This window comes from Platalea leucorodia (assembly GCF_965183815.1).
Source record: "Platalea leucorodia genome assembly, chromosome: 4".
NCBI lineage: Eukaryota > Metazoa > Chordata > Aves > Pelecaniformes > Threskiornithidae > Platalea > Platalea leucorodia.
The window spans coordinates 113,812,880-113,827,384 of record NC_138826.1 but is presented as its reverse complement, the minus strand read 5'-3'; the positions used below and the strand labels follow the sequence as shown (position 1 = coordinate 113,827,384).

At 39.5% G+C, this 14,505-nt stretch overlaps 1 protein-coding gene across 1 annotated transcript in view; it reads right to left on the bottom strand.

Moving 5' to 3' along the window:
* The window catches only part of RELN (reelin), a gene marked incomplete at its 5' end in the record, with an annotated part of 297,323 nt that overhangs the window by 138,842 nt on the left and 143,976 nt on the right, over positions 1 to 14,505 (bottom strand). Inside the window, one exon of the mRNA XM_082311058.1 lies at positions 11,777 to 11,828. Coding sequence (XP_082167184.1) covers positions 11,777 to 11,828 — 52 coding nt within the window. The remainder of the gene's footprint in view (positions 1 to 11,776; positions 11,829 to 14,505) is intronic.

The window sequence follows — 14,505 nt, the reverse complement described above, 5'->3', positions numbered from 1 at the left end:
GGGAGGGTTTTGACTGGCAATGGGTGGGAATGCTAAACAGCTCCTGACCGCTGCTTTGTTAATTCTACCTAAACTAAACAGGAAAGATTAGAAAAAGGAAACAAAATTATGCTTCTTAATAGCTTTGCTGCTTGTTTTGGAGGATTGATAACCCATAGCCAGGACCTGACCAGCACTGACCACCTGCAACATGTCCAACTGAGAGGGTCATGACTTCTTTGCCACTTTTTGTAAGTCTCATTAAGCTGATTTTGGTTTCCTTCAATGCCATCTAAAGAACTAGTGAGTATTTTACACACGTTATTTTTTAAAATATCATGTAGGTAGAAGTACTAAGAGCACAGTATTTCAGGAGAGATGTTATGAAGGCACTTCATATCAGGTATCTGTATCCAGGTATTCAGTTATTTGTATCCAGGCTGACAATGGCAGGCAAAAATTAATTCTCACTACAGCTTTGCCTCCAACTGTGTCAGATTTACAGAAACCCGAGTCATATGGCTGTTGGTCTCTAAGATTTCTTAACAACATTGATTAGAAGCTGGTGTTTTGCTGAGATAAAACTGGGTGCCATCTGCAAGGGAAGCAATATTTTGCTCCTTATAGACTGTGACGTCCTCCGCCTCTTGACAACCTCTTGATAGTTCCTGCAAGTGCTTCTGTGGATAAGCAGATGAGATATCTAATGCTGGCTTTAAGGGAATGAATCTAATGTGGAACCGTGCAAGAAAAATTCACGCAGAAAATTGTAGAAGGGTTTGAATTGTGGCCTGTCTGTAGCCTGAAAAACAAAAGGGAGCTGAAAAGAACTGCGTTTTATCTAATGCTAGAAGATTGCATTGATTCATTTTGCTAATGTGATGCAAAATGATTAGTGTTTGCTAAGGATTATGATTTGCTGATATCACTTGAATTAAGCCGAACTGGATAGTATAAATTACTAGTGGTCAGATTTGGCTGGCTTGCTAATAGCTTTTTCCAAATTAATGAACCATACAGTCTGGTATAATGAACACTCCGCAGATCCTAATTTTTTTTTTAGGTGTATGTTTATATTGGCTTCTCATCAAGAACCAGATGATTTTAACCATGCTAGAAGACGGAATAGTTTGTGCTGGATATACCAGAAACACTGGTACAAAAACGTGCAACTCCGTGCTCAGCCCATTCTGCCTCTGAAAACTTCCTCAAGAGAAGGTCACAAGAGCATTTTCATTTTTCCTTGAAGCCACAACTTTGAATTTAGTTACAAGTGTGATTTTTAATTATAACACATTTTAGATCTTTAGACTATTTTTTAAAAAGTTTGTTTATGAACAAGTTCTATTTTAAGTGTAAAAAAATCTTCAAATTAAAAACTTTAAGAACCGTATTCTATTTTGTAATTTTAGTCTACCTTTTCATGGAAAGAATTAAATATTTTTATTGCTGGCTACGTTTTTCTCCCTTGTGAGAAGAAGATTTTGACTATCTGCACCCCTGTACGTGTTCTGATAAACAATCTGAAATAAATATCTGACACTAGAAAACAAAAATGTCAATGGTATTTGCCTTTGGTAAAAATCAGTTCTACGCTAGCATTAGTGAGAATTACGAATTTTTAAATGCAAAGTCTCAACTATTTATTTTCAGCAGGTTTCAGAGAGCAGATAACTTTTGTTCCACTGGCAGCTTTAGGCTGTTCGATTTTGGAAATGCTGGGAAGTTACATCCAAAGAAAAGTAAAGAGTTGACAAGCATGCTAAAAGCCTCCATCATAAAACTGTAAAAGATGAGAAGAATAATTAGTAAATACCTTTGATAAAAATTAATCAGAAGTCAAACCCGGAGTGGAGGGGGCCCTGAGCGAGCTGCCCTCACCCAGAGGGTGGTCCTGGCTGGAGCGTGGGGGGAGCACTGGAGGAGGTGACCTCCCGCGGTCCCTTCCCACCCACCTCTTTCCAGGATTCCCAAGAACAGTGAATGTACTTTTTATGAATTAATGCAGCTAATTTCCTTTAGATGAGAAGTAAAGTCTGACGAAATACTTATCTGGCTCAACTTCCTCTTAGCCTATCTATATTCAGAGATACGATGTGCTTCCGGCACTCACGCAAATTTGTTCTCTTCTAATGAACAAGATCAGATCACAATTCGTATTGCTTTTTGTGCTGAGAACATTAAGGAGAGAAAAATAAGCCAGGCAGAAAGCTGTATTTCCCTTATGCCAGTTTCCAATTTATTCTGATGTAAAGATGCTCAGCTGTTTATAGCGTATCTTTCTGAGATACAGGCAGCAGGTATGTGCTTGGGTAATGTGTCTGTTGCCAAACAAATAATTAAATGATGCTTCTAAATTTACCCGCATTCTTAAGTGCACTAACATTTTATAGAGTACCTTGCTGAAGGCAAAGAGAGTAAACTTGTTAAGACCTGGATGTAACGGATACCCAGTAATTACAGCTACTGAAGCAATAATATCAATAACTCCCCAGAAATACCCTTACAGTGGTTCTTGAATGTCTGACCAAGTAGTAAGCCCTGTGCTCAGTAACATTTTTTACTTGTATACTCATATTGCATGCTTCAATGTTATTGCCACTAAATGCTTAATGGCAGATTATGAGGAGATTGTCTGAGAGGGTGAGCTTTCCATGAAGCTGGGTAAAATTTAAATTATAGCATCTTAAAGTAGTTCAATAGTACAGTTATATGTATCAATAAGTAGAAAGAGAGGGTTTTTTTTCTCCGTTTAGCAGCCCGGGTCAGCTGCGAAGGTCAATAATCAAGAAAATGAGCCACATAAGGCGCTGATAAGGGTATTAAAATACTGCAGGAAGGTAAATGTTTTATTTAGATCCCTACAGACAGTCCATTCTAGAGAGGCAGTACAGAAAACACAAGAACTGCTGCGTAAGAGGTGGTATCTCAAATAAAAAGATTTGAAAGTAGCCTCCTTGCATGCTCTAGTGAAATTCCCTGTCACTAAGAAAATCTGGGAAACATTTTTTCTCCAGCCAAGTCCTGAGCTGAGGTGTGTCTGTCTTCTGAAATCCTGTAAAACTGACTGCCTGCCTTTAACTTTATATGTGGGTAGATAATAATTGGTTTGGCAAAAGCTTTTTTTTTTGCAATTCCTGACAGACTTTTCTATTTTTATCTGCTTTTGCTTTCATGGAAACCCCTCCCTCCCCCACTGGAGAAAGACCCAGGAGTGTTCTGCTGAGCTGGGGGCTTCTCTGTTCCCCCCCACCCCGGGAACTACAGATGCTTTGTTGTGTGAGTTAATTCAAAAATGGACAATTTTAATCATACAAAAGTGTTATCCTCATACAATGATATGAGCAGGATTAAGATGAAAGTCAGTCTGTAATCCAGAATTTATTATGTGCAGCAACCAATTCCATAATGGCCCATGTTCGACTGCGAGGCGGTGGCTCGGCCACCTGCCCTGGCTCTGAATCCTGAGGCTCTCTTTATCTTTTCTGCTTTTCTCTGTACAGTAAATCTGTAACGCTCACATTTTAATTCCTAACAGTGGCAGAGAAGCCCTGGTACGGAAGTAATAGAGACAGTATTTCATTGTAACCTTGGGCTAGCCAAAACAATACAAATCATTTCGCCCCAAGACTATTAAAGTGTCTTTCAAATAGGGCATTAACTTTAAACCCTGGTTTCAATCTAGGCATTATCTAGGCAACCCCCCTTGTACAACTCAGCAAAATCAATAAACACCACCTAACATTTCCACATGCTATGTGAAGTGTGCTAGATGATGTTACTTACCTGTCTTATTCTTTCACATTAGATGTAATTTATAACTTATGCATCTACACAAAGGATTTCTCTGCCACGAAGGGGAAACTAGCAGGTTTCATGGCAGGCAATAGCAAATGGCAATTTGGGTGGCGAGTCACAAACCTTAATATTGTTTTATCAGGGGGACAATGGGAAATGAAGCAAGCAGAAGAAATGCAGAATAGTGAATGACACCAATTTTAGCATTTAATTATATCAAATTCTCAAGCTTTTCCCACATGTATTGGAAAGAAATTAGGACAAAACAACCCGGGGGTTCAGATACACTCAGTGCTCTGTTCTCATTGCTTAGAGGGGACTGGATCTGCATACAGCAACAACCAAGCTTCATTTCAAAATCTTCATTTCTTATGGACATCAGTGCTTTAAATTACCTATTGTAAAAAACGGTTTTATGCATTATTTAGGCTCAGTTCAGAGGGTTCTAACACAATTTTATTAGCCAGTTTCCTGGCAATGAAATCCTTTAGAACCTCATGCCCACCCAAAAGTCCTCCACGTTTGCCTAATGCAAGACAGTCTATCTGTCCTGTGACCACCAGGCCACCAGAACTGGCCACCTCTTCCTTGTTGGTACCACTATCAACACGACCGTATGGATGTGCCATGCCCGCACAGCAAACCTGGTGCCTCCTGGAAGGCATCAGAGCAGGAGAAATTTGGGTGACTGAAGGAAATCATCCATGCAGGTGACTAAAGTGAAGGAGGTGGCTCAACATGCCCAACACATTTGGCACCACAGTTTCTTCCATGAGTGTTTTTGTGTTCAGCTAACAAGATAGTGAGGGATTTAAAAGTTCAAATACTCTTCCACGCTGCACTCAGAAGGGGATTATTTTTCACTTTGGTATTTCTCTAGAGACACGTGGGTGACTTTTCATAGCAATTCTGAAGGAAATTGCTCATCTGTGCTCCGTTCTGCTGAGGGCAAGCCCAGTGCTACCTCATGAAACGGCTATCACAGCATTTGTCAGTCATCTGATAGCTTCTGCTAATTGTAAAGCTGACTAAACAAAGCTGGAAATTAAGAGAAAATGATCAGCAATGGTTCCTCTCAGCCAAAGCTATGGCCTATTTTACAAAACATGTTTGGATGTGTCAATTTCTATTGAGTGGTCTGAATCCAAGCAGAGGATAAATAGACAACATAAAAAGCAGTACTGTCAATATAACAGCTGCCACCAGAACATGAAAAGCATGATAAAAATATAAATGATAAGTGTATTCAGACTGTTACATGGGGCTAAATGCAGTCGCCGTTGTTCATGCGGCTGAGCCCAGTGCAGTTGGGATGTTTCTGGTGGGAAGGAGAAGGAATCGCTGTCCTGTGCAGGTGCTCTGCAGAGCCCTCCAGCTGCGGCTCTAGGGGACAGCCCAGAAAGACTGCTGTTTCCTCCACAGAGATACATGGAGTTCAGTGAATCAGCTGCACTATTTATGTAATTAGATAATTTTTGTAAGATTATTTTTGTCCATCACAATCTTCTATTTGCTGAGGTTAATAGGGAAGTAAACGTTTTCTGAAGCATAGAAGCTTGGCAGGTAAGGACTAACCCAAAGGGTACATTCAACAATGATGATGATGATTATTATTAATAATTATTATTATTGTTATTGTTGTTGTTGTTATTATTATTATCTGTAGTTTGAATATGCATCAGGGCAAAAAAGAAGTATTTCCATTATCTACACAATCAATTACATCTTATAATTTAATTCTGCAAGACTCACATTGGTAACAAAGTCAAATTGCCACTAGAAAAATGAAGGGAAAAACGTAAGCCTGAAAAAAAATTGCATTTTTTTTACTAAAGGAGATAAACACTACCTGTGCTTTGTCTTCAACAAACATCAGAGACCCTTAGCCCACAAATTTGCTGAGTAAAATAGCTCTCATGTAGACCGTGGCGACCTTGGTAGTTCAGGAAGAGTAATAGAGGCTGCTGGATTAATGATTCACTAACCTGATGTCTTAGGGCGAGGCAGGGCATGACATGAAAACCCTTTTGGAACTGTTATGTCAAAGAACTGCATCTAAATCAATGACCCTTACTCATATGCTAATCAAAAGCAATCAATAGCATATTTTAAATAGTTTTCTCCATTACACTTACAGAGGACTGTGAAATGAGCCAGCATTAAAAATAGACTGTAAATAAACTAAGCCACATGGAAGTTCTTGGTATGCGCATTGCACAGGCACCTCACCTATTAAAAAAAATGACAGTATAAAGTCCTCACAGGTAATACAATTACTCTTCAGTTAAGTACAGCTGATGGTCTGATGGATTTAAAAAGCTCAAGAAATTTGAAGTGAAGACAGGGGTGATTACTCAACCAAATATTTATGCATGTAAAAGCAGAAAGTTTAGCATTTTATTTCCTTTTGGGGAAGACAGAAAATAGGAACAAAGAGGGTACCACTGAAAGAAGATCATACGAGTAATGTCTCCGCACCCTGAATTAGTGGGGTTTTGTCCTTACCAAAAAGTCCTGAATAGTTGAATACCAATAATAATCTTTCTTCAATAATATTTCAACCATATTAAAACCAATAGATATACACATTTATCCTTGCTATAGGGTTCCATTAGAAAGTTGTTAAGGGAGATTGACAAGCTGCGGGTAGGTATTGCTTGTGATTGTAATAGATGAGTTTTATCCATATGGAACGCTGTAGGATTGATCCCTGTGAAATATTGTAAGATAAATCATCAATAAACTTGGTCATCTGATGGATGTTTAGACAAAATAAGCTGGAACAATGGAAGGGGCAACAGCAACAGATGGCAGAGAAGTGACTGAACAATGTGAAAGAAGCTACCCCAGAGGCAGCAGGAGAAAAGGGCCACTCTTACTCTACAGGTAAGGTCCAAATGCTTCTGGTTCCAGACCAATGTGCAGACCGTAACATGAGTGACCCATCTTTTGGATAATACCTACTGGGATTTTCCTGAGAGGACAAACAGAGTCCATCTGGCAAAATCACAAAGCACTCTCCCAGATTAATTCCTACTACTAAAACGCCACACTGAAAACTGTGTTTTTAATGAAGATGGATGTGTTAGATACATGTTTTGCTTCATGTCAAGTCTGCTTTCTAGCAATAGCAGGGACTAACCATATGATCCATGCAGCAAAAGTACCTAAGGAATTTCCAGTGTCAAGACTGTTGGTTGTCCAGGCACTGAAGATCACCTTTGCTCATGCATCCTGCATCTTCAAGTCTTTCATGTTAACAGCGAATAATGCTCTAAGAGAGCAGCACCTTCTTTGCCAGCTCAGTAGTACTCTCAGTGCCCACGAGAACTTTAGGGACAGGGTTTTATTATTTTATTTATTGCAGGCAGAGTTATTCTGCATCATATTGAGTTTCTTACATTTCATTTGTCACAGTGAACATACACTCCAACTTTTTCAAGAACGCCATGGTCTTGTCACTTCAAATCTGAGGTATAAAAACTGTGGCAAATCCTGGACAACAGGCAGCTGTCACAGACTTTCTGCACATCCTTTTCTTCACACCAGGAATTCTGGCATGATCACCACTAAGCTAACAGAACGGTGTTTCAGAAGACTGCATTAAGCATAAAACAAAGAAAGATTACAGTTAATTTTTCTTGATATGGCATGGGCACTGATGGATTTCAAGCTTTACCTCACATTTTTTGATTTCTAAATAAGACTTTACATACTTTTACAGTTTCCTTTTTACATTAGCTCTCTCTTGAGTTCACTGTAGTCCTTTGTTGGATAACTAAATGATGCTTATATAAAAGTAGTAATTCCATCACAAGATTCCAATGAATAAGAAAGCAAATCATCCCTGCCAGAATGTGCTGTCCCTGTGTATCAGACAGCAGTGCGCAGGACTGATAACAGTAAGCTGCTGAGAGGTTTCATTCTTAGGGGTGCATGCAAATTATATTTTTGCTTTAGTACCATATTAAGTGGCACCTTTTGCATTTCATTTCAAACTCTCTTCTGCATGAAACCAAAGCCAATGCTACACATATGAAATGACCATAACTTAGCTAAAATCAATTAGGGAAAGATGGTTTATGATTAGAATCAAATTGAAAAAACTGCAAATCACATATTTGCCTAGAAAGGTAGTTTTGGGGTTGACTGAAAGCAGGGATTAATGATTGACTCAAAGTGAAATCTGTTAGATTTGGGAACCAAACTTTCCCAAAAATTCTTTATCATGATTTTGTGGAAGGGAGAGTCCAAGCTCAAGCTTTTTCTCCAAATAAAGCAAAAAAACTTTCGGACCTTTCGCTAGTTGTTTGTTTGCAAGACTGATGGCTTGATCTTTAAAAAATGGAGCTGAAGTGCCAACTGTTTGAAATGTTTGAAGACATATTCCCTCTCAGAAGACATTTTTAACTTAAAAGAAAGCCCTTCCCTCCAAAATCAATTTTGGTTTAATACAAAATAGTAGGGGGTTTAGATTTATTTTTTTAGAAAATGAGGGGGAGGGAGGGAGTATTGCTAATTTGTTCTAGTAATGACAGAGGATCTTTGTGATAATGGCATAAAAGTTGAAGGGAAAGCAATTTTAAAGTAGGATCCTGCCTTACAAACATTTTGTATTTATCCAGTGCATGATACTGTCAAAGTCCTCCTGTTCTCAGAGGAGTGTTCAAGGGTTTTACACAGCAAAGCTGAAGAGTGGCAGCTTTCCTTGTCAAGTTATTCCCATTTTCAAATATTGTTTAACAGCCAAAAGTGATCTAGCAATACTAAGATGTAAGGAAAGGAGCTACGGAACAAAGTTTTTCAAGGTAATATAATATTTTCTATAAACAATCTTCACGTTGTGACATACACTGCTCCGAGGAGCACCTGCCCTGGAGGCCAGGCTGAGTGTTGGTACTGATCACAGCACCTTCGGCTTCAGCTTGGTGTTCAGCTCAGAGGCACTGTGGAGGAAGGAGGGATGGCAAGAGCCTGCCAACGCTGAATGCCCCATGCAGAGCATGCACAGCCCACATACACCACAGCCACGGGAGCATATGCTTGAAGAGGATGCCCAAGGAACAACACACGAGCAGAACTGCTTGCACGCCTCACGCCTTGGCATCACTCCCTTAAAGCCTTTCCTCTTCTCCTTATGGGATTTCATGGATCTCTTTCTTCCTGTGCTTAGCTCAGTTGTTAATCTCTCAGTACTATGAGTCACCTTCCATCATAGTGGCCTACGCAAATGACAGATCACGTTCATCCCTGGAGAAGTTCAGGGATGTAGCTAAGGGGAAAAGTCTGAACTTTGGAGTGAGAAACAGAAAATATTTCAGCTAATGAATCAGACTAACACTGTATGGCAGCTGAGTCTGGAGGCTTTTGTGCAATATCCTGCAATCCCAAGCTGTTCAATTAGATGTTCTGGCCTGAGAGTGCCGAAAGGCATTGCTTTAAATATCTCAATTAACAATCCCACTGAACATTAAGGAAACTGCTAGACTTTGTCTTTCATATGTCGGCGTTTGGTCTTGGAGAAATGTAGTCATGGATGATTAAGACACCCAAAGTAACTGAAATTTTCTGCACACTTGGGCAGAGAGTGCACAAATGTAAACACTACCCCAGCCCTGGATCAAAAGGCAATGCCACCAGCTCCAGGTGGCTCCCAGTGAATGCTGTGTGGCAGACAAGTTGCTCTCACTCAGAAAGGATACTGCCCATTAATGTTGTCCTATGTGCTGAATAGGCCTTACTAATTACCTTTTCATCCTAAATAAGCCTTCATCTTAAGTGCTTCTTTTCAACCCCATTGCCCTTTAAAGGGCAAGCCTACCAAATAGGTGGTACATGAAGGAAACTACACAGAATATCAACTAAGGAAAAATTCACCAGGGCGCTACCCTTCCTGACCACACACTTTAAAAAGATCTGGGATTTACGGTGAAATCAGAACCATTTTTTTGCTTCATTTCCCAGTCCTCATCTGCTTATATACCTGCAAATACAAAATTCCATCTGATAATTTTAGTGGTAAGAGAAATCAAAGGGTATGCACTTTAATGTGGCCAAAGCTAGGTGATAAATTTACTATAAAGATATCCCCAAAAGATTGCAGCTTAAGCTATTCTGCGGTCGATAGAAAGTGTTAAACATTCTTTAAAAAAAGGCAATTCCCTTGGATGAATCCCTAAATAGGGTTATGATTAAATCGGACATTTGGGAATAAGCTGGAAACTGGCAAGTGTTTAGATTTATGATTCGAAAGGCAAGTACTGCTGAGCTCAGCAGCAGTCCCCCGGCTCACGCCGGTTTTTATCAGTTACAAAACCAATCTGCACTGTATTTCAAACCTAACATAGGCACATGGGGAAATGTGATACATTTTGAACTTCAAGCTGAAATTTGATTTACTCAGATGTGCATCCACCCCTCTCCTGCTCCATCATACTGGGGATTTTACTGGTTCCCACTGGTACAGGATAAGGTATTCTCACCATATATTCATGGCAATCCTGTCATATAGGGTATTTACTACTCAGCCTGTTCTTACCCTTTTTTTATTTGACCTTCCCCAGCTGACAGGAACAAAGGCTACTAGTGAAATCTTACGTCTAATTTTGAAACTTCTGGGAGCCTGCACTCTTCCACAGTTCACCTGTGGCAGACACCAGCCACCGAGCTGTGACAGCAAACGTTCACCTACCAACCCATTCAGGTTATATGGCTGTTAACCACTCTGGGTCACTGTGAGAATAATCCATAGAAGATTATTGTAAATTTTCCTGAAAAGCAAAATTCCTCCGTCATCACAAACTTGCAGCATTATGGAAGTCACCTATCCTTGGGCACAGCCAAGGGTGGGAGGGCTTCTGCAGGTGAGCGACACATCCTAGCAGATCAAGTGAGCTGTTCCCCTTTCACTGGCTGAATGCGACTGTGGGGTAGCTGTAGGCTGGTTTTTGTTGGAGGTGCCCAATATTTATGCAATAATTCAGTTTAGGAATGGATACATTTTGCTGGCTTTTTAAAAACAGTAATTCAAACTAAAAGGATAGGTACCAATCCTTAGAACTATTAACATTGCAGTCAATTGCAGGGTGACAGGTAATGATGACCTCAAATAGTCAAATGAACAACTTCAGGTAAAAATGAATTTAAATGACATATTTCTGAGCCTTCTAGGATTTTGATTTTCAATTCATTAAAGAAAAAACAAGCTGCCTGCCAAGCTACCTGATGGCTCTAATTTCCAGAGTTTAATCACACCTCTGCCGAGATACTTTCGGAGAATTACTTTTTTAAAAATAGGAATATGATTTGGAAACACATATCCAGGGGTCCACAGAGGAAGCAAGCTACATTTCCTGCTTGCTTTTTTATTGAACCATTTGTATCATAAAAACATTTTTCCTTCATATTTTGAACACTGAGATATGAGTTAACAAATTGTGTTCCGAATTTGCCCTCAGCCCAAGCCACAACTTCTGCCATAATTTACAGTCACAACTACACAGTGAAAATGTGCAATAACTTACAGGAGGTATTCTAAGTAGTACGGCGTACAACCACACTGTTGGTAATATGAACTAAATAGCATTTAGTTTTAAATGTGTTAAAAATAGCACTACCCAGCTGTGACTTGGAATACATCAAGAGTTTAAAATATTTAAAAAGTTCATTTTTTAAAAACAGTAATCACACTTCAGAGAAAGAGCAAGAGATTATAATGTTATCCATCAGGTTATAAAACAAGTGAAAAAAATGGAAACCCAAACATAAGTATGCCTCCCATCATCAGAGTATCCGCTGGAGTTGCACTGTTCCAAAGTTTAGATTAGGAGTTCTAGATAAGGAGATGAATAAATGTGCTGCAGTTTTTAATAGATTTTTTTCTAATCCCTCACAGCAAGTGGAACATCAACCAGAAAGCTAAACCTGAACTCAAGGGCCATCTTCCTTTGCGGCAGTGACTTCTTACACTTTCTCAGGTGAAAGAGTGAGCTAAACTTACCAAGGGAAAACTGAAGGACGGATGCAGTAGTTGTGTTAAGGCCAGTGGTGGTCTACAGGAAGAAAAGCAAACAGCAGAGAGGTTGTGTTAGATCAGCAAAACAATACATTCATCACTGTTTTTCTTTGAAAGCATGGAAACTCTCTGGATACCTAGATCTCCAGTGCATAAAACTATGAATCACCAACCCTTTCAGGCTGAGTGATCTTGGACATTTCTGTTATGTCATTTTGATTATTGATATCTCATCATACGTCAAAGCTGGAATTTTTTTTCCTTTTACTGTATTAATGTCTACAAACTGAGCACATTTATGTGAAACACTGGCACTTGACCAACGTTCAGAAGATTGAAAAAGTGAAACCTCTGGTCTATGGTCAGCTTAGTATAAATCTGTATATACAGAATAGTTTTCACTTACTTCTCCCAGCACAGAACAAGAACCAAAAATGATCACAAATAAATAATAAAAATAACATTAAGTAAACCTAAAATAATATAAAGAAATATTAAGAGGGAATAACAAAATCTAAGTCTTCAACAGCAAACCAAACAAAACCTTGGTGACACTACATAATATATACAATGAAATTTTGTAGAAGCATCTACACACTGTTGACATCCAACCAAGACCTGGAAACAGGCAGAAAACATCGAGTAGCTCGCTCTGTATTCAGCACACCGCCCTCCTTTGATGCCTTTCTTCCTCCCTTCTTTCAATGCCCCCATATTTCAGTAGCTCAAATTAGGACTATTTTCCTGAAAATACTATAAGATAAAAAGCACTAGAGTGTTGTGAAGGACACCTATTTTCAATTCATTTTGAAGGCAGGACTTAACGATACTGCTACATAACAAGCAAGGCAGAAGCACTGCCTAAAAACACTGCCTGATCTAGTTACTTCGTCAAAGAGCTGAAAAATCATTGCAACTGTTTAGCGAGCAGAAAGACTAAGTGGTGGGTCACCCCAAAAAGAGGAGCTCAAAGTTTAGTTCATTCACTTTAGCAGAAGACCCAACAAAGGTATAATTTATCATTATAAGCAGATTTTAGAGGATACACTGAAGAAGGAAAAATGTACAAGCTGAAAGGCAATGGCAACATTAGATGAAAAGAGAAAAGTAAAAAAAGCATGATCTGGCCGGACAGTAAGTTTACACAATCATAAAAGAAGTCATCTAATTGGAAGAACAGGAACAGCAAACACCTTAAATAAATTCATCTGATATTGTTACCAGCAATGCCTGCATCCTAGATTTCAAGACCTTGGAGTTGTCCTCCCATGTCAGACCCTACACACCAGTAATTCAAGTCATTTCCCATGAGAGCAGCAACAGGCTCTTCCACTGGATGTGCTCCTTGTGATCTGCACCCATGCACCGTGTCATATCATGGATATGCCACAGAAAAGTCAAACTTCTGAGCAAATTCAGCCGCAGAAGTAAGGTCCTGGGGCTATCAGGCTTTGGCTACCAGAGCTCAGCCAGGAATTTGCATGGAGGTAGCTCCAAGCAGAGCACCTGGAGGACTTGAATGATCCTCCTGTATCGCTGTATGAGTGATGTAGAGGAAACTGAATAGTAGATAAGAATGAAAAAAAGTAGTAATCAGCAAAATATAGATAAACATTTGAGCTTATGGACACTAAACTGTCATTTTCTAAAAAAGCCAGTACCCAAGTAAAGATTAGACTCAATGACTTGGAAGATGCTGCATTCTTTCAAGCGCCCATTAACTATGGCAGTATTACAAAGGCAATTTTATCAGCATTTTGTAATGATGAACAGTACAATTTCTGCATCATTTCCCCGAGTCACATGGTGAAAGCAGAGATTCCTCCATTATCAGGTATTCCTGCGCTCTTTAACTATCCACTATGCAGATAAACATGAAAACTGGTGAGAGAGATCTCTCTCATGTCTGAAGTCCCTTATTACCCTGTGCATCACTGCATGACACTGAACAAAAGCTAGTCCTAAATGCAGATGTTTTATCACTGTTATTTAGGGCCCCATTGACACAGAACAAATGTTATCTCTCAGTCACCTGTGTTGGCTTTTCTGTCTTTGGAGACTTTCAAAAGAATTTCCGTATCTTTGCAAATGTATATTCAGAATGTGTACGTATATGCAAATGTATATGATTAACAAATCCCTAGGTGATAGCTCCCCCCACTCCCATGTACTAACATCAGCTTTTGGGCAGCTGCACGTTAAATCAGCTCGGATAGCTGACTTCTGTTAAAACTATTAGCCTTTTTCCTTTGCAAGTTAGTTTTAAACTGCATTCATTTTCTGGAGTGGTTCGCCACGCAGCCCACTGGTGCTCGTACGGATACCACCTCTCCCCCCGGCGGGAGGGGACAGGCGATGGTGCAGAAGAGCAAAAGGGGCTGGACTTGACCCAAGCTGAGGTATTTGTGAAATGATGCCTTTGAAAATAATAGATGGAGACCTGCAGGAGTTGGCAGAATTTCTGGTGTGTTTTGTTTCTTTTCTACATACATATTACATATGGAGAGGAACTTCTTATAAATATTAAAGAATTGGATCTTCACTGAAGGGCACTGAAGATTAGCTGATAACAAGACTACACGTGCTTTAGGAGGGTGCATGGAAATTTAGGAAGTTTTTCAGTGGGACAGACTCCCAAGGCTTCACAATCATCTCAAACAGCAACTTCAAACACTATCTCAAAATTTGGCACTATCTGTACATAATGTTTACTT